This window comes from Triturus cristatus, chromosome 9 (assembly GCF_964204655.1).
Source record: "Triturus cristatus chromosome 9, aTriCri1.1, whole genome shotgun sequence".
Classification (NCBI taxonomy): domain Eukaryota; kingdom Metazoa; phylum Chordata; class Amphibia; order Caudata; family Salamandridae; genus Triturus; species Triturus cristatus.
Window position 1 is genome coordinate 456766829 of NC_140592.1, and position 27812 is coordinate 456794640.

The following is a 27812-nucleotide window of genomic DNA, read 5'->3' on the forward strand; positions in this document are numbered from 1 at the left end:
GAACCTGTGACCATGAGGTCGAACACAGGCCCCTGCAGCAGACGCATTAGTCCACTGAGCCACCAGACCCGGCTGAGTAGTGTTTATTCTGTAGACGCCCAGTTGTACTACTTATTCATATGGGCATTTCAATTCTTAGTGTAATTTTTGCATCATTAAAACTTGCTGCTCTCTTTGTGAATTTGATGCCTGAGGGTAATCGTGGTATACATAGCATCACTCAGTTCTGTACACTATACAAGTGCTTTAATGCAACACATAGGGGTAGTGATTGCTATATAAATGTTGCATTACCATACAATACTTGACACCTTAAAGCACTGTTTGTCTGTAGGTACCCTGAAGAACTTGATTATACCGTACTGGCTGTACCCTTAAGGCCTCACTACACTGTCTGTGTGTACAATCAAAGCTGTACTGTTTGCACACCAGAAGCCTCCCCGTGTTACACTGAATTCTAAAACGCGCCGTTTGTTTCTCACATAGAATGTTAATATTTCCGTATATTATGAATTAAACATTTGTATCAAACATCATTTTGGAAAGTTGGATATATAAATGAGAGAAAGAGGTTATTTCGGGGCTCTACTCTGGTTGTCTGTTGTTAAAAGTTCCTACGAAATTGTATTATTAAGTTCACACTTAGACAGTCTACATCCAAAATGAATCGCAAGTGCCCCCAAAAAAGACATGTCAAACTATACGATGTGCACAAGGATTTCTGCCCCCCAACCCTTAAAAGAAAGGTTCTGCGTCGTTGGCATCAATGCATCCTAAAACACACATGCTATACCAACGTATTAATTCTATTTCAAATGACAATTAAACAGCGGCCAGCCTGAAACCTGGTGAAGAGTCGGACAAAAACAAGGTGCGCGCTGTTACGTGTGACCATGTATTCCGGTCGGTCCGCTAACGCCCCTTCACGGGGATGCTGTGGTTAATTAATCCCCGCGCACTGCAGATTTTGAAATCATTACTAAGCGTGCAGTAGAACACCCCCTGCTCATGATGTCACAAGACATAACAGAAGCAGTCCCAGCCGCTTGGCAGAATAACTAGAGGGAGGAATGACAGCGCTCACGCACCAGGAGGAGTGTGCAGGAGGGGGGCGAGGAGTCGGAGATTATCGGAGCTCATTCTTCGGGGCTTCCAAACAAGCCGTCGGGCAGAGTGGCGGAGAGCCTGCGCTGCGGTGGAACCGGGCTCTGACTAGAAGGGCTCCCCGTCTCCATGGACCGTCGGCTGGCCCTGCAGCTTCCCAAGAGCTGGGCGCCCGCCCGACCCCGTGCCTGGCGCTGGAGCCGCAAAGCCCAGTAACCATGGCAACTGCCGTCGCTGCGGACCGGCCTTGCGCCGGGCGCGCGGGGCAGACGTGTTTACATGGCAGCAGCCACTATGCAGCAGTGCCCGGCACCATGAAGAGCGAGGCGGGGGGCTGCGGCGGCGAAGACGACGACGAATTCGGTACCTTCGTGGCAGCGGGGGACCGCGTCGAGTGGGAAGAATTCGGGGTCTGTCAGAGACGGGAACAGACCGGGGAGACTGGCAGCCTGCGGCTAGAGAAGGGTCCGTTGATCAGCATCCCCTCTGCCGGAGGTGAGTAAGGCTACGTATAGGGACCAAAATGGAGAGTCTACACGTCCCGCATGGTAAAGTGGCGTAGCAAGGTTACCAAGGGCCCTAATACAGGAAAGGAAAATGCCCTCCCCCTTTTATTGGTTGGGTAATAACAAAGAAACACCAATAATGAATTAACCACCACGTCATTATTTTGGGGGGAGGGGGGGAATCTTCCTCCTGCTTGGTCATACATATTGGCTGGCGTATGTGGTGCATGCCACTACCCCTGTTAGGCACTCCGCTCGCTGCTGAATGACCCTGGATGTACCTCCTGTTTTGTAGGTCAGCACACAGCATGTAGGCCTTTGTGTGCATAACACGGTCCTTTCCCGTGTATTTACTCTGCCTTTCTCATTCTTTGCCTAAAATTTTGGGTGAAACAATCAATCCTTCGACTGATGAATGCACACGGTGGCCCCGTGTGGGGTGCGCATGTTATAAGTACAGTAGGCGCAGTGTCACCGGAGTCCAGATGTGCGAGGAGCCCACTGATTACCCAACTACGCCGTTATCATGCGCTTGGGTTGAGTACATTTTAAAAGGGAGCAAGCCAAAATAACATATACACGAATTTAAGAATGCTCTCCCTAAATCGGGAGTGTTGGCATGTTTGCATGCATTTTCCATTTCATTTGAGTTTTGCGGCAATCCATTCCAAGTGGAGCTGGGGACATCCTTGTGATGTATCTTGACTGTGAGGTCAGTGAGTGAGACATCTATACATCGAATACTGCAGATCAAACTGCTTCTTGGCCAGTCTGCTAGGACAGCTTGTTCCCTCCCTTGTTTTAGCCCCCCCCCCCCACTCCATTTTAGCCTCGACTGACGTGAATCCTAAATTACCATAAATGAGTAGGCATATTGAATGTTGGTGAAACGCACAACAATAGCTTGCCTGCTCTGTATACCCTGAAATAACAGGTATTTTTTTGCCAATCGCCCTCATTTTAAGGACCGCAGAAAAGCTGAAAAGGTTATATGGGAGGGCCCTCTCGTGTTTGGAGCCTGCTGTCATCTGCAGGTCTTTGGCATGAAATCTTAGCGTTATTACTCCAGTTATTTACAGTTCTTCAAAGCTGCACAACTTTGGCACTGAGGCATATTTTACGTATATTATTATTATTATTATTATTATTATTATTAGTAAAAGTAGCAGTAGCGATGGTGTTGTAGATCGGTTTCCATTCGGTGCTAACTGTCATTATCTGCAATGCTAGCCTCGTGTTTTTAGGTCAGACCTAGTCACAGCTTTAAATGTTGGAGGGGCCGCATGGTATCAAAAAATTCATAAATAAAAAAATACATACTTATACACATAGATTCAGGGACGATGGGTTAGTCATTTTTATCCAGTGCTCTGGTAAAGTGTCATTCACAATTTGTATCTCCCCATCATAGCATCCAGGGTTGAGCAATGGGTAAAGTCCATGTCAGTAAAAATTTCTCGCTTGTACTGTGTGTGTTTTGGGACTTTGTCTGATCTAAAAAAGAAGTGCACTTCAGTACCAGAGCTAGTCGGCCAATATTTTTACTTTGCCATAGTACGTGTTTAAACTGTGTCTTTGGGTTTTAGTACTTTAAAATCACTTAACTTTTCTTAGTAAGATCAGGTTTTCCTGTGATGTGCATTAAAACTATAAACTGGTTCTATGCCTTTTCTAACTGTGTCTTGCTGCTAAGAAGAACCCGCACTGTTCTGTTAAAACTATATGCTATGTTATTTTTTTAAATAACATATTTATTTGCAAGTTTACGGCCATCACCTTTAGGCAATATGCCTGTTTCTTTTTAATTTCTGTGTCATATGCTTGCAATGAAAAAGATAAATATATAAGCAGTGTACAAGCTTGCCAAAGCCAGACCTGTTGTATTTGCGAATGTTTGTTCCTTTTTTTGGTGTCCTTTTAAAAACGGTGCTATTGTTGAACCAGCTAGGGCGCAGAAAATATTCCATTCATGTTGCTAGGCTGGCCAAAAGCTTTACAAAAAAAAAGCTTTAGTGAGATTTAAACCGGTTCTAAGATGGATCAGGGGAAGGGATTAAGAAGAATGGTCTAATGGCAAATATATGTATTTCTGTCTTACTTGTTTGTCACTTGTGTCAGCTGTCGACGTTCACGCGCTGTACAGCGTAAGAGGGTCACGGTGCACATCTTGAAAGGTTACAAGTATAATAAGGAGCAGAGTGTACTTTTCAGGTAGGGCACACTGGGAGCTGATTGACCTAATCGTGATTCAGCCTTAGGGGCATGAAGGGGCGTGCAACGGCAGACCTCCCAAGTATGCAACAATGACCCAACATCTACAATATTTTCACCCCTTGCCCGACTCAATTGTCTCTTAACCGAGAATTAATGTGGAGCAGGGATAAGCTCTCATGTAGGTGCGGGAAGGGAGTTCACGAGATCATTGGGATAATTCCCTATTGTTCCCTTTAACATAGTGGCTGGCACGGAGGGAATGTCATTCTATTCCATTTCATTGATGACGGAATGTACTGCTCATTATGTAGGCACCTAATGTGTCCCAAGATGCACATCAGTTCTAATGTGTACCCTGTTTGTCTATGAAAACTCAATAAAATCTGTGTTAAAAAAACAACATAGTGGCTGGCGTAAAACTGGAACCCTAAACCTTCTCAGAAATACCAGCCCAGTCCTTTTTAGGTCGAGCCTGTAACAGCGCGCATGCGCTGTTCTAGCGAAGACTTCATGTAGGGGCTCTCGAAAACTAACCTAAGAATCACACAGGTTTGTGCGTGTGCTTTTTGTTTTGGCCCACGCTATTGGCCTTTGCGTGCGTCTTTTTAACGAAGACAGCACGCAATTGTCTAAAGGCGGGCGCATTGCTCCGCCCATGACCTATTAGTGTCGGTTACCCGCATGGCCGCCATGTGTTTTGAATTATCGTGCACAAATACGTGCGCGATAATTCAAAACACATGTCTTGGTGTGGCGCGCGCAGGCTCTTGCGCCTAGCGTTGCAGAGCACAGATTCCGAAAACTTCATCACCGAGCCGCGCTGGTATTGGTCCAGCCGTGAGGGATTCCCCAGATGTCACTGCCCAGCCGTGCTGGGATTGGTCCCAGCCACGAGGGCTTCCCCATGCTCGTCACCAGGAACAGAGCTGCGCCCAACACTAGTTTTATGTGTGATAGCCCAGCGATAAAGCATTACACTTCACCTCCTTGCGGTAAAAGTTTCCTCTTGGCAGGACGTGGCTTTGTGGTGTTCCGTCAACTCCAACCACATTCCATGCCCCCCCTCACCCAATCGCCCAAAAGGAAGAGGAGTCACCTGCATGCACACCCACGCCAGCGGGCTCCAACTGGCTCGGGAGCCCCGTCACGCTCCCGTGCACACCCCCACCTCGTAGGCCAGCTAAATAGTCATTCTTTCTCCCTCCCTGGCAGCATAATAACAATGCAGAGCGCATCTGCATAGTACACAATGACTTCTGCTGCCATGCGCTGCGTCAGCGAGTGAGTCACCGGAAGACAAAGATGAAACTGTAACCGGTATTATCTCACTATCAGGCATCGTGCCAGCGACGAACCCATGACAAGTACTGATTATAAGAAACAGGCAGTGATAGCGTAGCACGCTAGCTCCTCTGGTACATAACAGTCAATAAGGACACCCGGTGGCGGGCAGCATGCCAAGTCTATCGATTGGCGTCCTGCCTGCGGCATGTAAATGTAGGCGCGTGATGATGACAGGTGGTCGAAGGGTCTGTTGTAGATGTGGTCTTTGCATGATGCGCCAAGGCAGGTGAGGCCCAAGCCCTGCAAAGGCTCTATTGTGAAAAGCAGGGGGTCTGTCTGTATTGGCAAAGGCGACCTGAGTTTCCTCTCGTCACAGTGCCCTGCGTTAGTGAAGATGCCCACAGCCGAACGGTTTCTCCCAGCAGTGCCCTATGCTGGTGCAGATGCTCAGAGGTACACCAGAACAATGCCTGTCCATGCAGATGTTTCTCACAGCACCTTCCTCTCAGCACTGGAGAAAGCCTTGGTTTCTTACAGCAGGGGCTGTTAGCACTGGAGAAGGGCCCAGCGGTTTCTCAATGTTTAGCACTGGACAGGGTGGCCTGAAGTGAACAGAGCAAGGCCTATCTGCACTGGAGAAGGTGTCCTGAGTTTCTCACAGTAAGGCCGCGTAGCAGTGGATAAGGTGCCCTGAGGTTTCTCACAGAAGGGCCAGTCAGCAGTGAAGAAGGTGCACTGAGATTTCTCTCGGGAGGACTCGTCAACAGTGGGGAAGGTGCCCTGAGGTTTCTCTCGGGAGGACTCGTCAGCAGTTGGGAAGGTGCCGTGAGGTTTCTCTCTGGAGGACTCGTCATCAGTGGGGAAGGTGCCCTGAGGTTTTTCACAGTAGGGCGGGTCAGCAGTGGAGAGGGTGCCCTGAGGCCTGTGTGTGTTGGAGATGGTGCCCCGTGGTTTCCCGCGGTAACACCCTGGTGGGATTGAAGCTGGTTCCCTGATGTTTCCCACAGTACCTTCCTGCGAGCACTAGAAAGGTGTCCAAAGGTTTTTCACAGAATTGCCTTTCTTGATTGATTCCTAAAGATTTAAGATGGTTGTGCCCCTTGTGATGAATGTGCCCGAGAGTTCTCAGAGGAGTGCCCTGTATGTCCCCAGACATGTCCCTCTACACAGCCATAGCCGTTATTAGAAGAAACCCTGAACTAAAAAGCAACTCCATATTCACTCATTATTATTATGTTACAGTATTATTATACTCAGAAGGTTCTTCTTGTGCTGCTAACATTACAGTGTGGCTGCTCCCAGCATTTATCTCTGGACTGGTGACCTGTCTGGTCTCTTATTGCCTCCTCTTTGTGCTGTAGATGGTTCTAAGCAGGGCTTTAAGTGGGATGAACAAACTGGAGGGTCTCTCAAAGGGGCTTCTCTCAAAGGGGCGTGGGCAATGTAATTAGGCCGTGGCTTAAAAACACTTAAGCTAAAAATCTGTGTTTAGCATAGTGTGCCCTCCGACTTGTATTTTGCTGTTTCTGTCATTTCATCTAGATATATGGTACAACAAGTAACATCATACCTAAAACAAGTCAGGACTATTGGGTTTGTCCATGGTTGTTAGTTGCATAACATAAATAGGAAGCAACTATGGTTTGAATATAATACTGGAAAAGCTTCCACTTAGCCCCCTGGTGACACCACGACAATGTAGCTGTTCCTGAGTTTCAAAATGAGAAGGGAAATCCAGAGAGAAAATGACTCTCTTTAAAGGATCTTCCTTCCCCTGCAACGCTCACCTGGCATGACGTCATGCCGTAACTTCTCCATTAGTGAGAAGTGAGCAGCGTACATCGAAATGCCTGCTGTCACTGCAGTCCGGAAATAAACCGACCGCCTGTGGCAGGACACAAAACAGAGCCCGGTAGAGACCCGTTTCGAGGTAAATGTAAACGTGAAGTCTTATACTTCAGTTTTTTTTTTACTTGCAAGGTCCCAAAGGCGAGACCTATTGGCTGTGCCAATGCTTGTTTGATAGACGGAGAAAGTCCCCCACACCTGGGAGAATAAACGTGATATTGCACTGTCTAACAGGTCATGGTTTGTGTTCTTCACGTCTGATTGCTGAACTGCGATGATAAAATGTAAGCTAAGATCGAAAAATAAACCTCCTTCCAAATCTATTCCTTCTGGTGGCCATCGTCTTCACCACAGTATTCTTTGTCCTCTGGTAAAATGGTTGCACTACTGACTATCGACCCCAACGCTATCATGGTACAAGAAGATCAAGGACAGAATGTCCAGAGACAAAATATTGAAAGCTAAGTGGAGAAAGGGAAGTACATTTACTATTCCTAGCTTCACATCTACGTACCTTGAAGGTTTATGTATGGCATATGTACATATATGTGGAGATAGGTACAGAAAATCGAAACTTATTTACCTGCAATATTTTATTTTGGCAATTGTGTCACATCGATACTGTGCTTTCAATATTCACAGGGCACGCCATTAAAAAGATATGCTGAGTTTGCATATGACACAGCAAATGTTTTTGGGATGTAATATAAAGTTTACAAGTTCTAGGGAGATTAGAGGTAATAAGTGAGGACAGTAGGTGTCATGAGGTGGACTGAACTACCATGTCTTTTGGGCAGTAGCTTAGCAACTGTTTTGGTCCGATGTGTAACCCAGCTAGGCTGGATCACAATCAGGAACCAGAGAGGGGCTTCATGCGGCAACCACTGATCAGAATTGGCCTTTCTTAGGCAAGGGGCAAAATCCAATCCGATGATTGTTAATATACAGCAGCAATTTGGATCATTACCATATAAGGTTGAATGGGTTTGTTCATATCCTAGTGTAATAGTCTTCTGCACCCTTTGGTATAAAAGAACAAGTTACTCACCTTCGGTAACGCTGTATCTGTAAGAAACATTAGTAGTGATAGATTCCTTACCTTAGAATTACCCCCAGGCATCAGGCTGGATCCAGAAAGTTTTCGTCAGCAGTACTCCTGCGTGTAGGTAGGTGGCATTGTGCAGCTCCGCGTCCGTCGTTGGCGTCGTGATCGCCAGGATGACGTCGCGGGCAGTACTTAGAGGCCGCCCATGAGCGCTGATGTCAGTTCTGTACACAACTTTAAGCGCCAGGAACGCAGAGCCATGCAAGATACTAACCACTGGTGTCTTGAAACTAGGGCCCTGAATGGGACGACCTTAACCCTAGAAATCAGTACGCAGAACGGGGAGGATGGGTGGGGCGGTAAGGAATCTATTACTACTAATGTTTCTTACAGATACATCGTTACTGAAGGTGAGTAACTTGTTCATCTGAAAGAAAAACATAGTGATAGATTCCTTACCTTAGAATAAATACCCCAGCAATACCAACCCCGGTGGAGGGTCTGCGAACCAAGATCACACCAGAAAGTCCTGGTGAACAGAACAACCAAAAAAGCCGTCTCTCCGGACTTGGCTGTCCAGGCAATAATGTTTTGTAAACGTGTGCAGCGAGGCCCACGTAGCTGCCTGACAGATGTCTTGCAGGGGGATACCCCGACCCAATGCAGTAGTGGCTGCAGTTGCTCGAGTGGAATGAGCACGCAGCCCCACCGGAGGCTCTTTTTTAGCCAAAGAGTAACAGGCTTTGATGCACAAGACAACCCAGCGGGAGATCGTCCTCTTGTGCACCGCCCGACCTTTCTTGGTGCCAACGTAGCCAACAAAGAGTTGGTCGTCCACCCGGAACTGTTGTGTGTGGTGGAGGTAAAACAAAAGCGCACGTTTTGGTTCCAGACGGTGGGACTTTTCTTCCTCTCTGGAAGGATGTGGAGGCGGGAAGAAAGTGGGCAAGGTAACAGTCTGCCCAATATAAAGGCTGTGACTACTTTTGGCAAAAAGGAAGGCCGGGGCCTGAGCACCACCTTGTCCGGATGAATGGAAAGGAAAGGAGGCTTACAAGAAAGAGCCTGGATCTGACTAACTCGCCTAGCGGAGGTGATGGCAACCAGGAAGGCAGTCTTCAGAGTCAAAAGACGAAGAGGACAGTTGTGAAGAGGCTCGAAAGGTTCGCACATCAGATAAGTTAGAAACAGATTCAAGTCCCACTGTGGCATCACAAACGGAATAGGAGGGAAAAGGTGTGTAATGCCTTTGAGAAATCTATTTACAACAGGGGACTTGAAAAGAGAGGGCTGATCAGGTAGTCTGAAAAAGGCCGAAATGGCAGAAAGATAGCCTTTAATAGTGCCCAGAGCAGAGCCCTGTCGGTCCAAAGAAAGAAGGAACAAAAGGACCTCGGAAAGAGCGGCAGAAAGGGGATCCACAGCCTTTGCTGTGCACCATGCCACAAATTTGCTCCACCTACAGGCGTATACCACTTTAGTGGAGGGACGCCTGGCTGCCAGAATGACATCACAGACTTCAGGAGGCAAGTCAAAGGGAATCAGCTGCCGCCGCTCAATCTCCACGCAAGGAGGTGGAGACTGGATCGGTTCGGGGGCAGGCCCGTCCCCTGTTGCTGCGACAGAAGATCCCCCTGAAGAGACAGATGAATCGGGGAATCCACGCTCATACTGAGTAGCTCGGGATACCAAACTCTTTGAGCCCAGTCCAGCGGCACAAGAATGACTTGGACCCGGTCGCATCTGATCTTCTTCAGCACTCTGGGCAGAAGTGGTATAGGCGGACAGGCGTACAATAGACCGCAACTCCTCTCGCGACGAAAAGCGTCTCCGAGCGAGTGCCGCCTTGGAAATTCCAACGCACAGAACTGCTGACATTGCACGTTCTCTTCGGTGGCAAATAGATCTAACCAAGGCTCTCCCCACTGTTGAAAGAGACCTTGCGTCACCTCCGAGTGAAGATGCCATTTGTGATCCATCATGCACCCGCGGCTGAGCTCGTCTGCCCTGGCGTTCAGTGAACCTGCCAGGTGTTGAACCACCAGCGAAATGCCCTGATGTTCCAGGCATGTCCAGAGGCGCAGAGCCTCCTGACATAAGGTCCACGACCCCACCCCGCCCTGCTTGTTACAATACCACATGGCGGTGGTGTTGTCCCTGAACACCTGCACTACGCTCCCCTTGACAGAGGGAAGGAATGCCTTCAGTGCAAGACGGATCGCCCGAAGCTCCAGAAGGTTGATATGGAGCTTGGACTCCGCCGGAGACCAGAGGTCTCTGATCTCCGCCTCTCCCATGTGGCCACCCCATCCCAGGAGGGACGCATCCGTCACCATCGTGTGCTCCGGTTGGGAAAGGGAGAGGGATCTGCCGCTGACCCAGTGTTGGTTCATGAGCCACCTCTGCAACTGCTGTGCAGTGCCCTTCGAGATCTTGACGTGTCCGGACAGATCCCCCTGATGCTGCACCCACTGGAACTTCAAGTCCCAATACAGAGACCGCATATGCCATCTGGCATAGTTGATCAGCAGGATGCAGGAGGCCATGAGGCCCAGCAGCCTCAGGGTCATCCTGACCGAAACTCAGGACAAGGGCTGAAAGATTGGAATCATAGCCCAAATGTCCCGAACTCGCTGTTCGGGAGGATAAACCCGAAACTGCGCCGTGTCCAGAACCGCTCCGATGAAAAGGAGCTTCTGAGAGGGTACCAGGTGTGACATCGGCACATTGATGGAGAACCCCAGCAAATGCAGAAGGTCAGCCATAGTCTGGAGGTGGGAGATGACTGCCTGGGATGAGCCCGCCTTCAACAGCCAGTCGTCGAGATAGGGAAAGACTGAAACCCCTGATCTGCGGAGATGAGCTGCGACCACCGCCATCACTTTCGTGAACACCCGAGGGGCGCTGGTAAGGCCAAAAGGGTACGGTGAACTGAAAGTGCTCATGGCCAACCGTGAACCGCAGGTAACGACGGTGGGCCGGCAGGACGGGAATATGAAAGTAGGAGTCCTGCAAGTCTAACGCTACCATCCAGTCTTGCGGGTCTAGGGCAGACAAGACCTGAGCCAATGTGAGCATTTTGAACAAGCCGTTGACGTTCCGAAGGTCTTTGGAACCACGAAGAAGTGGGAATAACAGCCACGACCTCTTTCGGGTGTCGGAACGCGCACAATGGCCCCCTTGGCAAGAGGGCCCAACTTCCTGCTGGAGAAGTGCCAAGTAATCCCCCGACATGCAGTGGTACTGAAGTGGCATGGCTGGAGGGGTAGTCTCGAAGGGGAGGGAGTAGCCCTTTCGGACAATTTGCAGCACCCAATAGTCCGATGTGATGGTGCACCAGTGGGGGAGATGATGGTGAATCCGTCCGCTCACTAGCGTTTGATGGACCTGAAAGGACGGACTAGGAAAGCTTAGCAGTGGATGCCGCGGGCTTGGAGGTGGACTGACTCGCCCGCTGGCCCCCTGAACCGCTTTGACTGTTCCCACGTCCGCGGCCGCGCTGAGGTTGTTGCTGTGCCGGCCTGTGGCTCTGCGAACGTAGTGGGGCTCCCCTTCCGCGGCCACGAAAGGAGCGAAAGGCAGAAGGCGGAGGAGGCCAAGTTGCCGACAGGCTCAAGGACTTGGCCGTAGCCCGTGAGTCCTTACAGCGCTACAGCGCACTATCTGCCTTATTGCGAAAAAGGTGAATGCCATCAAAGAGCATGTCCATCAGGGTATTCTGGACATCCCCCGAAAAGCCAGTTGTTCTGAGCCAGGCATGGCACCTAAGCGCCACCATTTTGGAAATCGCCCTGCCCAGCGAGTCGGCGGTGTCAATCCCACAACGAATGTTGAATTTAGCTGCGTCTCTCCCAGCAGCAACAGCTTGGGTGAGTACTGTCTGGACCTCCTCTGAACAGCTAGGAAGCACCTGCGCAACCATCTCCTACAGAGAGTGGGAATAACGTCCCAAGAGGCATACGGTGTTCACCGACCGCAGCCCTAAGCTGGCAGATGAAAACAGCTTCTTACCAAGCTGCTCCAGCTTCTTGGATTCCCTATTCGGAGGCGCGGAAGGGAACACGCTTTGGGACGCAGAGGCCTGCACAACCAAGCTCTCAGGAGTAGGGTGTTGAGAGAGGAAGAGGGGGTCGCACGGAACCAGGCGATGGCGTCGGGCCATGTTCCTGTCCACAGGAACCCCTGTGTTGGGCCTGGACCAGGTGCCCAAAAGAACGTCAGAAAGTGCGTCATTAAAGGGCAGCAAGGGCTACGAAGAGGTCGCCGCCGGTTGGAGCACTTCTGTCAGGATGTTCGTCCTGACGGCCACTGTAGGGAGTTTGAGGTGGAGGTCCTCGGACGCCCTACGCAACACCACTGCGTAACCTGCTCCCTCCTCCGTAGCCACGGTAGGAGAAGACAGCATGCCAGGGTCCGGCGATCTGTCAAGACCACTGGCTTCCCCCAAATCCTCTGCCCAGTCCGGATCATAAGCACAATCCTGTGCGAGAGGGGTCCTCAGACCCCTCCCAGTCCTCCCCTTCCTCCGAAGTCTGTGGGACAGGCTGAAAATACGGAGGACGGACATAGGGGAACAAATCCCATCGGCGCCGGAATCAGCGTTGATCGACGTTGATCTGGCTCCGTGTCCTGTTCAGGGCTAAAACCGGGGACGACGTCGTCCCGAGGAGGCGTAATAAGGTCAACCGGCGTCGACCGGGGTCAGATCCCGGATCCCATGGGGGCCTGCGGCGCTGGACCCAGAGCCGTCGGCGACGCCGGGGCTGGAGCCAGCGGTGATGGAACAACCGGACCCCCAGTCGGGCCCGCGGGGCCAGAGGGCCAAAGAGTTGGGCCATGGCAGCAAGAAACTCTTGCACCTGAGCAGGCATCGCCGCTGGACTCGGAAATGGAGGGTAGGCCAGCGGCGACATCACAGGCTCCGCCGGAGCCACAGGGGTGGCACCACCTGCACCATCAGCCGCGTCGCGCACCGGGCGAGGGGAAGTCGAAGAGCGACAACGCTTCTTTGACTTCTTTTTGGAATGCTTCGACTTACCTGACCCGAGTGCGAAGACTTAGATCCAGAAGAATGATGGTGACGACACCACGACCGGTCCCTCGACCTCCCATGGGCCCGGGACCTTGAACGGCACGGAGCCGACTGCCGGACTTACAGCAACTTTCGGGACCGCTCCCGCAAAGTTTTCGGTGTCATGGCCCGGCAGTCCAGGCATGACTTGGAGTTGTGGTCGCGCCCCAGGCAGTAGAGACACACTCGGTGTGGGTCTGTCACCGACATCATGTGGTGACAGTCTCCCACATCCCACAACACCAGTCGATCGACTCGAAGAAATTGAGACAAAAGGCTTTGAAAAAACTCAGTCAAAAAATGACTGGAGGTACTAGCTCTTCCCGGGCGGCATCTAAGTACTGCCCGCGACGTCATCCCGCCAATCACGACGCCGACGACGGATGCGGAGCCGCACAACGCCACCTACCGACGCACAGGGGTACTGCTGACGAAAACTTTCAGGATCCAGCCTGACGCCTGGGGGTAATTCTAAGGTAAGGAATCTATCACTGCGTGTTTCTTTCAGATGCACAGCGCTCTTTGCTGCTTTGACAAGGTTTGCTGTTAAGTAACTACATACAAGCAGTTGAGCAATCCCTCTCCTCCAAGCATTTTGACTGGTATAACACAGATCACAACAAATCACATATACAATGCATAAAACAGAACACATCTTAGGTGCACCTGCACCACAATTTCTCCTCACATACAAAAGCACCAAAGGCCATACAGATGGCAACATGTCTCTCTTCAACACATATATTGCATGTGGCCTATAGAAGGCAATGATCAAGGGACCCAGCACTGGGCAGTTGTTTGGACTAACGTCCCGCCTACATCGTCTACTATGATATCATGTCTGGGTTGGACCCATAATACAGGTTATAGAATTTACGTTTTTGGCTTCCTATGGTCTGGTGGTGACTTAGCAGGGAAGATATTGCATTGCAGCACAGACTATTATTTGAACAGACACAAAGGCAGAATGTTGCATTAATAATACTGTTTTAATATTTAACTGCTTACAGTTAGTTTCGCTGTACCATTCTGATGCAGCCCAGAGCAAAATATGTATTAGACGTGCACTAATGTAAATTGTGTTACTACTCCAATAACCACAATAACTATAATGTACTGGGACAGGTAAAGCTGAGCTGTCGAAATCTGAAACTGTGATGTAACAGATGAACTGTGACATACTACAAAGAATACCATGCAAATTGACAGTGGAAAGACAAAAAGGCTATTAAAACCAAGATACCAACAACCCAAGCCCTGGTACTGGTTTCCTGGAAAGCAACTACAGTGCATTATTTTGGATTTAAGTGATCAGACCGGTTTAATCACTTGGACATTTCTGCTCCCAGACCTGCCCAGAGATAGCATATCCCAGCTTAGGATATCTCAATAGCATAGGGCCCAATTTACTAACTTGCATCCTTTGAGAGATAGTTCCTTGAATTTCATTTTGACTCAGATGGATTGCTGCAGCCAAGCTGGGGTATTTTTCTTTCTGGGACACCCCATATTGCTGTTTCCCACCCAAGGTGGGGAACTCGGCTAATAAATGGAGGACCACTATTGTAACTGCAAATCTGGAACAAGAGGAGGTGTATTGCTCTGGAGAGAAAATGAGTTGCCTGGCAAAGAGTTAAACTGGAATTTTGGGGGCAGCAGCTCAAAATAAAGATTCTAATGTGATCCAGAGATTCCGTAGCCCAGCTAACCTAGTATGAACCCAGTAATCACTTGACAGCAACAGCATTGCCTTAGTGTCTGGGACTGTGAGCTCATCAAAGGGCTTAACTTTCTGATGAGCCTGGACTATCCCTCCCCACGTACTCCCAGGAAGCCTGTATCATCTTTATTCAGCCTGCAAATGGCAAAGAAGTTATTCCATTTCATCCTGGAAACGTAAAGGGCTCCCATTGGCTGAGGCTAGTCGTTCTCATTCCAGAACCATATGACACCTACAACTTGAGTTTTATTGATGTTATGGTTTAAAGTATCATAATGTAAATGTCAAGGGCTGTTTCCTCTATGCCGGCTTCGTAGAGTCTTTAAATTAGAGTGTCATGGTCAACTGTATCAAAGGCAGATGAGAGGTCCAAGAGAAATAGTCCAGCAATCACGTTGTGGTCTACTGTGTTTTTGAGGTTATTCCAGATAGCGATGAGGGCAGATCTGTGCCTCTTCTTGGACGAAATTCTGTTACTGAGTCAGAAAGTATGGAGTAATCTTCCATGAATTGTGCCATGTGGGTGAATGCTGCTACTTCTATCAGTTTGCCCAGTAAAGCTCCATTTGTAATTGGTCTGTGGTTGTCGGAATCAAGCGGATCCATGTTAGTTTTCTTTAATAATGGGTGTAAGTATTCCTTTTTTAGGTCTTCTGGAAAGATTCCCGTAGTTAAGGAATTATTGATGAGTCTTCCTACTGGTGTGGCAGCAGAAGTAGTTAGGAGAATGTTTTTGAATATTTGTGGTGGACAAAGGTCAGAAGGGCTGCCGGTGGGTCTGCTTGCTGTGGCCAGATCCATAAATTCACATTGTGATATTTGTTTCAAGGAATGGAGAGTCTGGGTTAGCCTACTCTTGTGGGTTATTTTGGAAATGGGCTGGTGCTGGTGGTTTTCCTATGTTTTAAATAGGAGTCCAACGTGTCTGCTTTGGTTGTGTAATGATTTGCCAATTTGCCTGTAAATTCTTGAGTAATAGGATCAGTTCTTTCTCTGCATTTAGGTTTACAAAATTCCTTGAGAATTTTGTAAAATTAATTATTTGCACATTTAGTATTTTGAATTCTGTGAGAATAGTACCCTTTGTATTTTTTTTATAGCTGACTTGTTTAATCTGTTATGTTTCTGTAGGTGACGTTTGTCTTGATTGCTCTTTGTTTTGAGCCAGGTGTGTTGCAGCTTTCTAATTTGCCTTTTTATCTCTTTTATTTCTGTATTTCTCCAAGGTGCCCGTTTTCTTTTGTCCTATTTTGTTGTTCTGAGTGGTATTGGGATATCAAAAAACTTCCTATAGCCACTTGTATTGTTTTTTAACAAAATTTATTGTGTCTAGATCTGTGTTAGATGTTAGTTGTGTTTCTAAGTATTCAAAACTGAGGTCGTTTCCCGGTCAATAGGTGGATGCATGTAAGGTGGTTTTAGGTGTGTTGCTTTGTGGTGTTTTTTTATGTTAGAAAGCTAGCAAATGAGGGCCTCACAATGTGACTGGGGTAATCATTTGAAGGATAACTATTTTTGAATTTGCAAAAATGACATTTAGGATGTGTCCAGCTATGTGTTTATGGAAGATCTGACGTAGGTTTAGTGTGTCAAGGCCAGTGACGATGTTTTTTGGATGGGCATATTGGGAGTGTCAAACCAAATGTAGAGGTCACCCAGAATGAATAGGTTGGAGTATAGTGTTATCAGGCTTGAAATTGCGTCTATAATGTGTCTGGGAATGTTGCATTGCTTGCATTGCTTGGTGGATGTCTCTAAAGGAGAAGGAAGTTACAGAAAGATGTTGGTGTAGGGTTGCATCTGGTGAAGAGGGCCTCACATTCTGGTATGGAAACATCACCAACTTTAGTGAAATGTATTGTTTGCTTGAATATAACAGCTAGTCCACCTCCTCTTTTCCCATACAACTTTGTGTGATAGTTTGATAACCTACAGGAATGGCTTCATGCAACACTGGAGCCATGTCATCTCCCAATCATGATTCAGTTATGAGGGGTAACTCAGGTTGTGTGCCAGTGAGTAGGTCATAGATGTGATGCTTGTTTTCAGAGAGTGATCGACCATTTATTAGTAGGCAGTTTAGAGATTGTGTTTTAGTGATGGTGTAACTTGTTTTGTAGAAGAGTAAGCAGATATTTTTTTGAACTTGTAGCATGTGTGTCATTAGTGCTGGTATTAGCTGAATGAGGATAGCAATTGTGTTGCTTTTCTATATCGTATTCCTTGTCCAACAGGCTTAGAAGACATTTTGATGGGTCTGCGTGTGTAGGTGGTGGAGATGGTTTTGAGAGTGCGTTGATGAGCTGTGTTGTTTTTGTACAGTAACCTTGTTGTTTATTAGACATGGAGATGTGAAGTTGTGAAGAGTGGCATGTAGTTTATTTTGTTTGCGTCTGTCTAGGGTGGAAGGTGTATGAGTAAGAAGTGGTGGTGCAGCATGTGGGTCATGTTGCAAGGATCTGAATTGTGCAATAGATGAGAGGCATTTGAATGAGAATTGTTGTGCTGATGTATGTGTGTTTGGTGTGGGGGAAGAGAGAAAGGTTGTCAGTAAAGATGGTTTAGGATGTGTATTATTTGTGTAGTCAGGAGGGCGGGAGTGGGTATATGTTTCTAGTTTTTGATTAAAAGTATTATGCAATAGTGTCTGTATATTATTTTGTTGTGCTGGTGTGTGTGTTATGTATTGTTTTTGTGAAGCAGAGAGAGGAGAGGATGATGTTGTGGTTTCCTGAGAAGGATTTGTATGTGAAGTATTCTTGGTGAGTGGAAGTTGAATGGTAAAGGGGGTGGTGATGTGTTTAGAGTCAGAGTGTATGTTATGAGTGTTTGTGTTAGTTTTTTTTTTTTTTTTTTTTAAACCTTTATTTGACACAGCAGTTATGTACAGTCACGGGCCTACAACCTCCGAGGCCGGCCGCTAGTGTGCAAAAAGGAAAATCAATACAGTGAGCAAATGAGCAACCTGCACGGGGGGGCGGCTAATCGGCCCACAACTAGACTCCATACAACAAGAAGGTTTTGAATTAACATTTTATGAGAAAAAAAACAACAAAACAAAACTAAAACCAGGCATGAAAACTATATAAGCAGGGACTTGCTCTCCCATGGGGGGGGGGGGGGCAGCCGCCTCTCAGCGGCACTATAAGCAAAAGCTAGTATTAGGCGAGGCAGGAGGGGGGGGCAGGGAAGTACACATGTACCAATTCCAGGAAGGAACAGGAATATCCGAGCTAAGGGGACAGGGCTACATCGGAGGCGATCACCAGGGGGGGCGTGCATATATCACCACGGTAAGAATTCCACGGACCCCACATCTTATTCCATTTTTTGGGTTTGCCTCTAGCAACATACACGATTTTCTCCCGGAACATGCACCAGTCCATGTTTTCTCTCCACTTCGACACCGTAGGAGACCTACCCGAGCCCCACAGCTGCGCGATGTCTCTTTTGGCTATCATATTACCCAGAGTCACCCAGCGCTCCTGGGCCGCGTCACAATCAGTCGGTTCCCACACATTCAACACACAGCGCCGCGCCTCCGGGAGTAGGGCCACACCAGTGACCTCCTCCATCACTGCATGCACCCTAGTCCAGAACCGGACAACCACTGGACATTCCCACAAAATATGCAGAAAAGTACCAAGCAGGCCACAGCCACGCCTACATAAACCATCACTCGAATATCCCAAGCGAAGCAAGCGGGGACCGGTAACATAGACTCTGTGTAGTATCTTTAACTGCACAAATCTGAGGCGAGCGGGTATGGCCACCTCTCTCGGCGAGGCTACAGCCGCAACCCAGTCCTCGTCATCCAATTCTAGGCCATCAGCGACCCATACTTCTCGCAGGCGGGTGAGGAGGTCAGCGCGAGTATTAATCATTTTTTTATAGATCAGGGAAATGGTGCTGTTTGGCAAGTAACCATCAAGTATACGGTCTTCCAAAGGGGAGGCCTCAGGAATATCAGCCGGGTTTGGAAAGGCAGAAAGCAGGGCGTGGCGGATCTGCGCGTAACGAAAGAATTCCCTATCGCTCAGGCTATATTCGGTCCGAAGGACATCGAACGTTTTAAAAGCGCCCTTCGCCCACAGATCCCCAACGCGGCTAATACCAATCGTGTCCCACTTCTCAAATCCCTTAGTGCGCCACAGCCCGCCCAACTCTTCAGAAGCATACAGCGGAGTCGCCCGAGTCAGGCGACCCTTCCAGCCCGTAGCAGCAGTGGCGCCGTGCCATGCGCGTACAGCATTGTTCGTGGGGCCCGTGAGTTTAGCGCGTCCCTTCTTGGAATAAAGCATTCGATTGAAATCCCCACCCGGCAACAGAAGCTTATCCATCTCATACGCGGGGTTCAAAGCCGGGCCATACGTCCCATGGTTCACTGCCACCAGCTGGGACGCCCAGTAATACCGTCTGATATCAGGAAGAGCTATGCCACCATCGTACCATGGAAGAGTCAGCTTAGCAAGAGCGATGCATGGTCTCCCATCCCACACCAGCTGTCGCTGCAGGCTTTCCACCTCCCGAAAATATCGTGCAGGCACCACGTCCAGCGTATTCTGTAGGGCGTACAAAAAACGTGGCAGAGAAATCATTTTAAATAAGGCCGCCCTGCCCAGCGGCGATAACGGAAGCCTCCGCCACCGGACTACGTCCGCCCAAAGCCGCTGAAGCGGCGGCAGCAGGTTCAGAGAGTAACGATCCGCTGAACTGAGGGAGACGTGAATGCCTAAATATTTAAATCCAGCCTGAGAGATTTGAATCGGACAGCCGCGAGGGAGAAGAGGGGGGTCGCCAACCAACACATATACACAGGACTTAGCCCAATTAATAACAAGCCCAGAATTGCGGCCGAAGGAGGTCAAAACATCGAACATCACCATCAATGATTTCCGCGGCGAGGTGAGGTAGAGCAAAATGTCATCAGCGTATAGTGACACACGGTCCTCAAACGTCGGAGTCCACCGGATACCCGCCATAGAGGGTTCCCACCTCAGCCATGCCGCCAGGGGTTCCAGCGCAAGAGCAAAAAGAAGCGGGGACAAGGGGCAACCCTGGCGGGTGCCCCTCCCGAGCACAAAGGGGGCAGACACCCTACCATTCACCACCACCTGCGCCAGCGGCTCCACATACAACAGTTTCACCCATTTAATGAATCCGGGTCCAAAACCAAACTTGGCCAGTGCTGCCCAAAGATACGACCATTCCAGCGTATCGAACGCCATCGTGGCGTCCAAAGACGCCAAAATGGTGGGCTCCTGGATACAGTCGACTTTTGCGAGAACTCCATGTAGGCGCCGCAGGTTCAACGCAGTGTTGCGATGCGGAATAAAACCAGACTGATCCGGATGAACCAGGTCGCCAATTACAGTAATCAGTCGATTTGCCAGGACCTTCGCAAGAATTTTTGGTTCGGCATTCAGGAGTGAGATAGGCCTATAAGATGCACAACCGTCTCGCGACTTCCCCTCTTTGTGGAGAACCACAATCGTTGCAAGCCGTTGGTCCAGCGAAAGGGAGCCCACCTTAAGCGACGCATTAAACATCTCACGGAGATGAAGCGCCAGCGTCTCAGGACGAAGCTTGTATAACTCGATCGGCAGACCATTCGGGCCCAAAGCCTTTCCGGAGCGGAGTGCGCGAATCGCCAGTGCTATCTCATCATTCGTCAATGCCGCGTCCATCAAATCTCTGTCGGAGACAGAGAGGCATGGCAACGTAATATCTCGTAACAATTGACGAGAGTCATCCTCCGGCCTATCCGAAACCGACGTATAGACGTCACGCAGATGATCTGCAAAACAAGTCACTATCTCTCCGGGATCCGTGACACTCACACCGTCAGCACGCACAATCACCGGAACCACTCGATTCACTCTTTCGCTCTTTTCCAACCACGCAATCAGTTTTCCAGCCTTGTCACCCACATCATACAAGCGCCCCTGCTGTTCCCGACTAGCGAGCTTCGCAGCATTCGTAACCAGGGCCCTATAGTCCGACTGCTTAAGGCTAAGGGCGTGAAGTTTCTCCCTCGTGACTCCCCGCCCAAGATCCCCTTCCATACTAGTTATGTCAGACTCTAGGTGCACTACCTCTTCGTTTTTACGCTTTTTAGCAAGGGAGATCAGGGATAGCGCCTGCCCACGGATCACCACCTTAAAGGCCTCCCACAATGTCAAAGCTGACGCGACGGAACCCTGGTTTTCCGCGAAAAACCGGTCCAGGGACTTCACCAATTGGGCACGAACTGTGGGGTCACGGAGATACCAGGGGTTAATCGGTGCCACCCTCCCCCCAGCCCCCAAGGCCATATCCAAGTGGAGCAGCACCGGGGAATGATCCGAGATGCCACGAGCAAGATGTTTAACTTCCCCAATCATTGGGGCTTGGGCGGCCGGCATCAGTACATAATCCAATCTAGACAGGGAGCCGTGGGCCCCAGAGTGAAACGTAAACTGAGCCAGCCCCGGGTGCATCGTTCTCCAACAGTCAACCAGTCCCATAGTGTCAATAAAACCACATAACCAAGAATGCGCCCCAGGGAGGTCTCTGGGCGGGTGTCGATCCTCTCTACCAGACACAACAGAGTTAAAGTCCCCACCAACCAGTAACAGGCCCTCAGGGAGCCCAAGCAATAGACCTCCCAGATCCGCGAAGGTGGTAGTCTGCAACCCAGGGGGGACGTAAACTGAAACCAAACATAAATTTCTACCCTCCCACCGGCCAACCAGCACTACGTAACGCCCCCGGTCATCGTGCTTCACCTCATCAATTTCCAGCGGGAGAGAGGCTCGGACCATAATGCCTACCCCTCTGGACCCAGTAGTAAAGCCGGAATGGGCCACCAAACGGTAGCCCCGTCTATTCAATGCCTGACAGGAGTTGCCCACCAAATGCATCTCTTGCAAGAAGACGATATCAGGAGAGAGACGCTTCAGATATTGTAGCACCACCCCTCGCTTCACACGATCCCCCAAACCATTGACATTCCATGTTAAGATATGCAACCCCCTACCCCCCATCCCAACCACAGCGATCGTCCCACCCACTACGAGAGCAAAAAACAGAACATCGATCACCTGGTGTAAAACTAACCTGAAACAACAACAACTCCCCCACCACCACCCCCCCAACTCCCATGACACACCCCCCCACCCTGCACCCCTGCACTAGAACATCTAGCCACCCCAACTCGCAGTGTGCCTGTCGCCCCGACATAAACCTAGTCTACGAAAAGAAAGAAAACTCCCCCGGAGGAGGAAGAGTCTCACCAGATACCCCGCAGCCCCCCAACACAAAAGGAAGGGCAATGCAGTCCCATGTACTAGGTCACCCCTGACCAAAGTCTGAATTCAACACACGATTAGCCAGGAACAATAGTTCAGTAGTTCACGGGTGCTCCGCCGAGCCACCCCCGTCGTCCTCGGTCCGTTCATCTCCCCTGCGCCGACGATGCAATGTATCAAGCCATTCCTCCACCGCATCAGGCCGGTCGAAAAAGTGGGTTTGGTCCTCCAGTTCAACACGAAGCTTAGCCGGGAAAAGCATGGCGTACTTCAGGCCCATGTCTCTTAAACGCCGTTTCACAGTCAGAAACCCCATGCGCTGTTTTTGGACTGTCTGAGTAAAGTCAGGATAAAAGCTAACGTCCACGTTCTCATACTTCAGCGGGCCATTTACACGGGAGGTCTGTAGGATGGCGTCGCGGTCCCTAAAGTTAAAGATCCTGGCGATGATGGGACGCGGTGGGGCCCCCGGCTTCGGTCGACCCCCCGGGACTCTGTGGGCCCGCTCCACCATGAAGTATTTGCTGAGGCCCTTCGGCACGAGGTGGTTCAGGATCAATTCCTCCACAAAAAGATCCACTGACCCATCCTCCGACCTCTCCGGCACACCTACAATCCGCACGTTGTTTCGTCGTGCCCGGCCTTCAAAATCCTCCAACCGCTTGACCGAGAGGTCGGTGAGGGCCCTCAGACTGTGAAGCTCCGTCTGCATGTCAGTAACATCTTTCGTGAGGCCCGAGGTCGTGAGAGCAAGTGAATTGACCCTGTCGCTGGTTTTCGAAAGGTCCGCTCTGAGTAGGTTAACATCAATTGACACGGTGTCCAGCTTGTGGGCCAGAGAGTCAAACCGCTGGCCAACCGACTCCTTCATGGCGTCGATGGCACCCATGACATCGTTAAGTGTCAGCTCCGCCGAGGATGACGGTCCCTCTCGAGCCACCTCTGCGGGCCCACTCGGACCAGGAGACCCCTTCTGATGGGCATACCGATCCATGTTATTCGTCTGCACATAGCCACCTCTCCGGGTAGCCTTGGGCCTTAGCTTGTCCCTGTCTAGTCGGACCGCCATTACACGGCAGGGGAAACCAACCACCGGATGCCCGTGTGTTGCAGTGGTTCCCTGGGGGGGCACACCACAATCAGTGGTAGACAGCTCCCACTACCGATCTCACCCGCCGGCCTCCGGGCTGCTCAGATGTGGAGCCTTCACAGGCACCCGCTCTCCACGTCACTGAGGAGAGTCAAAAGCGAAAGTGAAACCCGGGGTGCACGGGTCAGCCCGACGCTCCGGATCCGTTGTTGTTCAATTGGGACACGGGGAAGATGCCAACCCGAGCCCGGGGCAGCGTCGCGGAGCAGGCCTCTTTCCCAAAGACCGAAGAAGTAAAGTTCCCAGAGTCCGATTTGAGTTTTGAGAACAGGGGTGTCCTCAGCGTAGGTTCACCCGTAGTATTCCTTCAAAAGATCAGGATGAAATCCAGGATAATCGTGGGAGGCTGCGTGAGTCTCGGGAGCCCTGTGCCTACGCGTCCATCATGGTTGCGCGCTAGGCTCCTCCTCGTTTGTGTTAGTTTTGATAGCTGGAAGAGTTAATGTGTGTGGTGGAGTGAGGATTGTTTCATTTGATTTTTGGAAAAAGAGGAGTATGGTGTTGGTGGATGAAATGAAGTAGGGCTGAGTATAGGTTTGGTGGTGACAAAAATTGGTCTGTTAGGAGCAAGTAGAAGGTAGAGCTGGTGCTTTGTATGAACATGAAGTGTGTGTCTGGATGGATTAAAGTTATGTATAATGTGGCTTTGTGTTGTGTTGGTGATGTGTGGGTTTGTTAGTTGAATAGGACAGAGTGGTGTTTTGAGGGAGAGTGAAGGTGCCATTGGGTTGCGTAGAGGTGTATATGTGCAATGGGTTGATGGGGATTTCTAGTAGTTTTTGAAACAATGATATGTGGTTAGGGTTTCTTTGTTGTACATGAGTCGAGTATATTTGCTGTGAGTGTGTTAATATGTTTGTGGATGAGTTACAGTTGGTGCTGGTGAATGGAAAATAGGGCAGCATTTCTGGCCCTAGGACCTACCTGTCCCGAACAGGCCCAAACAGGCAGCTGCCCTTTTCCTCTGTGCCCTTAGCCTCTCCGCCCAGGCTGAGACGCCCTGACCTCTAAGCTTAAATAGCCCTAGTGATCAGGTGACATCTTTGGCCAATGGGAAGCCTAGCTCTAACCCTAACCAATCAGAACACTAGCCCTAAGCCCTAGGACCAATAGGAGACCAGGTCCTTGCAACCAATCACTGCCCTAGTCCTAGCAACGAATCAGACCCCTAACCCTAAGCCCTAAGTCCAATAGAAAACCCAGCCTCAGGAACCAATCAGAATTCCAAACCTATCAGCCAGTCAGAACCCTAAGCCCTAAGTCTAATAGGAACCCCAGATATAGGAAGCAATAAGTGCACAGAAATAACGACCAGTAGGAAACTTCTATAAGGGGCATGTGACCATAACGACAGGCTGATGGCACAGGGGCAGGGAAGCTACTCTTGAAGACCAGAATCTCCTTGGAACCAGACAAGCTCAAAATTAGGACATTAGTAGGCCTGGGCGAAAATTTCGTTCCGTTCGCGGAAATTGCGATAATTTGACATTTTCGCGTTCCGCGGAGAGCACGAAAATGTCAAAAATTCCGGTTTCCGCAGCTTGGCGATAATTTGTTTCTTCCTCGCGCTGTAAAATAATACATTCTTGCGCGCGCGCGATCGCCTTACCTGAATCCCTGCGTTCGCCGACAAGTTTTCTTGATCCGGTCGCGTTCTCCATGAGTTGTTGTATTGTTTTTAGCCATTTGCGCTGTCTCGCGACAGTTCGCGCCCGCAGTGACGTCATGCGTCGCGTGATCACGTCTTTCTTCTCGCGATCATGCACCGCGAGACAACTCAAAACAAGATGGCCGCGCCCGCAAGCAACCACTTGGGTAAGTTGGCGACCCGCAAACATGCAGAAAATCTCGCGAACATGCCGGAAAAAAACTTCCGCATCTTCGCGATATTTCCGCTTGTTTACGATAATTTTAAACATTTTCGCGATAATTTGCGAAAGTTAATTTCGCAAATTCCGCCCACCCCTAGACATTAGGAAATTAGGACACAAATTCAAACAGTCACTGGTGGAAAAACCTTTAGTTTTGACAAAACAGTTTAAACCATACAGCAGATGAAGAAGTATTGTAAACACACTCGGATTACCCTCTGAGGGTGTACTTTGCCTTTTTAACTTTAAAAATCAAAAAACGGGGGCGGGGGGTATCTATACGGCTGGGGGCCGGCCCCGGCAGGCCTACGCACAGTAGAGGGGAAACTAGGACACGCGTTCAAACAGTCACAGGTGGAAAAACTGCTGTTTCCACAACACAGTTTAAACCATAAAGCAGATGAAGCAGTTATTCAAACACACTCTGTTTAGCCTTCAAGGGTGTACTTTGCCTTTTTAACTTTAAAAATAAAAGAAATGGGGATTTGTTGCTGGGGTCTTGCCCCTGCAGGCCTAAGCACAGTACAGGGGAAACTAGGACACAAATTTAAACATTCACAGGTGGAAAAAAACATCAGTTTTCACTGTACCAATTGCACAGAAACAAAGAGTTCTATTTAAACAGTCACATGAAGAAAAACTGTAGTTTTAAAGTTCCAGAAATTCACAGCAGACGTCTGCGTTCTTACCAACGTCTTTGTTGTTTGTTCAGTGGGTGTACTGTTTCTTTTTACTGGACAGCAACAGTTTCTAGCATTTTAGACATAACACCGTAGTCAAGCTGCAGCTTTCCAACAAAGTAGTTTTTATCATATAAACTGTGTCTTGTCCCCTTAAGGGCAGAGAGGAGAATTTCGGCAGTGAGACCTGTCCTGGAATGAACGCACAGCTTTACATGCAGCCTTGCATAAACTGAGTTTATACTTATGATACGGACCACTCAACTACATACACCAGGCATGGGGTCTGTTGTCAATCCCAGAGATTACTAATATACCCCTTTGCTCACTCAGTAGGGGTAGACCTGGATAGATAGATAATCTGCCATGGTGGGGATGTTTATTTTATACAGCCTGATAGTAATGCTAATTATGTTGTTTAGTTGTATCAATCTAATAAATGCAGCACATTTGCTTCTTAATAGACTACAATAGTTTAAAAAAATGCATTGTAAACCTTTTTCAGGGCTTTCTTAGGTTTACTACAGGCTTGAGTGAGTGACAAAAGGTGAGGATCTGTTTCCATGGTTCCCTTGGGGACTAGAGGGTTATGTTCTAGGTTGCAAAAATCACCTGCAACTCTGAGAAGGTTAGGAGTTCAGGTGAAGCACTGTGAGCTAGACAGGATTTGGGCCGACAGATACTGACTTTGTTGAGAGACTCTTACATTCTGACATACTGTCATCCCAAGGCACAGTTCTGCTTTACCAGCAGCATCCTTGCGACAATCAGATGGGCATGCCCATCTGAAAATAAGTGTGCTTCAGTGCCAGAGCTGCTCGGTCAGTGCTTTAGTTTTCCATTTATTGGTCCCTCTCATCTCTTTTATTCTCTTTTTATTTTCATTTAGAGCATACAACAGCTCCCCAGACAGTGCTAATGGCTCATGCTGGCCACTCTTTTTATCTGCAGTGCACAGCATCCCAAGCAGCCAGTGCCTCCTTAAACCAAGTGATCATCACGGATTGCTATTGTACATAGTGCATCATTGATTCAATATTTCAAGATGGTCAATGTGCTGCTTCTAAATGTGGTGACCATGCTGGAATTTTAACATAATGATACACTGTGTACAACACCATTGCAAGTGCCCCCTCCCTGCTGCTATGTTTAAGCGTATTTATTATTGCAAGCATATACTAACCATGTTTAGGTGTCCGCATGTTCTCTATTTTATACTGTTATTCATTTAATTTACCTTTCATATGTTGTTGGGTTTGTGTTATTTATTGTAGTTATGTAAGTGGGTGAATGCATGAGTGAGTGCAATAATGTGTGATAGAGTCCATGTATGACGGCTTAATGAGTGCCTAAAACTCAATGACTGAAGAGGCACTGATTTATAAGGCAGACCTATTGACATTGCCAATGCCTGTTTTCTTTGGCATTCTGTATATGTAGTTTTGTGTTTCCTATTAGAACTACATGATCACAAGTACCAGAATCAAAAGAGAATAAATAGAAATGCTGAGCTACTCAAACCTGACACAAAACAACTTGCATCCCGGGTGCTGGGAGTGACCCTTACATTGGAGCATTGTATGGTAGGGTATTTGTAGGCAAAGTCGTATTTGGTACCAGCTCTTATACGCACCCACTAAAATCTTTAGCTTGACTTAAAAAAAATGTAGGGTGGCCGAATTTGAGGAAGAAAAACTCTACTTGATCTGAAGAACCTGCAGTGAGAGCTCTAAAGAGACTGGACAAACAAGAGCTACCCCTCAATACCTGTCGGAAATACTTTAACTGGAAAGCACAGTAATATTGGTAAAGATCTTGGCTGGCGATACCGCCAAGTTCTTTCTTTCTACGAAGCTTCTTCCAGGAAATTCTAGGCCATTTATCTCCCCAGATAAAACTAGTAAACTGCCCTTGTACTTTCGTAAACCACTCTTTCTTAAGTTCTAAGGGAATAACGTTAACAGAAAGGTACATTTGGAAGAATAGACATTTTCAGGCGATTAGATCTACCTACGAAGGACAGTGGGAGG

The 27812-nt window shown here is 48.8% G+C and overlaps 1 protein-coding gene across 1 annotated transcript in view; it reads left to right on the forward strand.

The window, feature by feature from the left end:
- Window positions 1–1038: 1038 nt before the first annotated feature.
- Window positions 1039–27812, forward strand: part of LOC146798135 (uncharacterized) — a 238123-nt gene continuing 211349 nt past the window's right edge. The window contains exon 1 of the mRNA XM_085625370.1: window positions 1039–1599. Within this exon, the coding sequence (XP_085481496.1) occupies window positions 1071–1599 (529 nt within the window). The 5' untranslated portion in view covers window positions 1039–1070. The remainder of the gene's footprint in view (window positions 1600–27812) is intronic.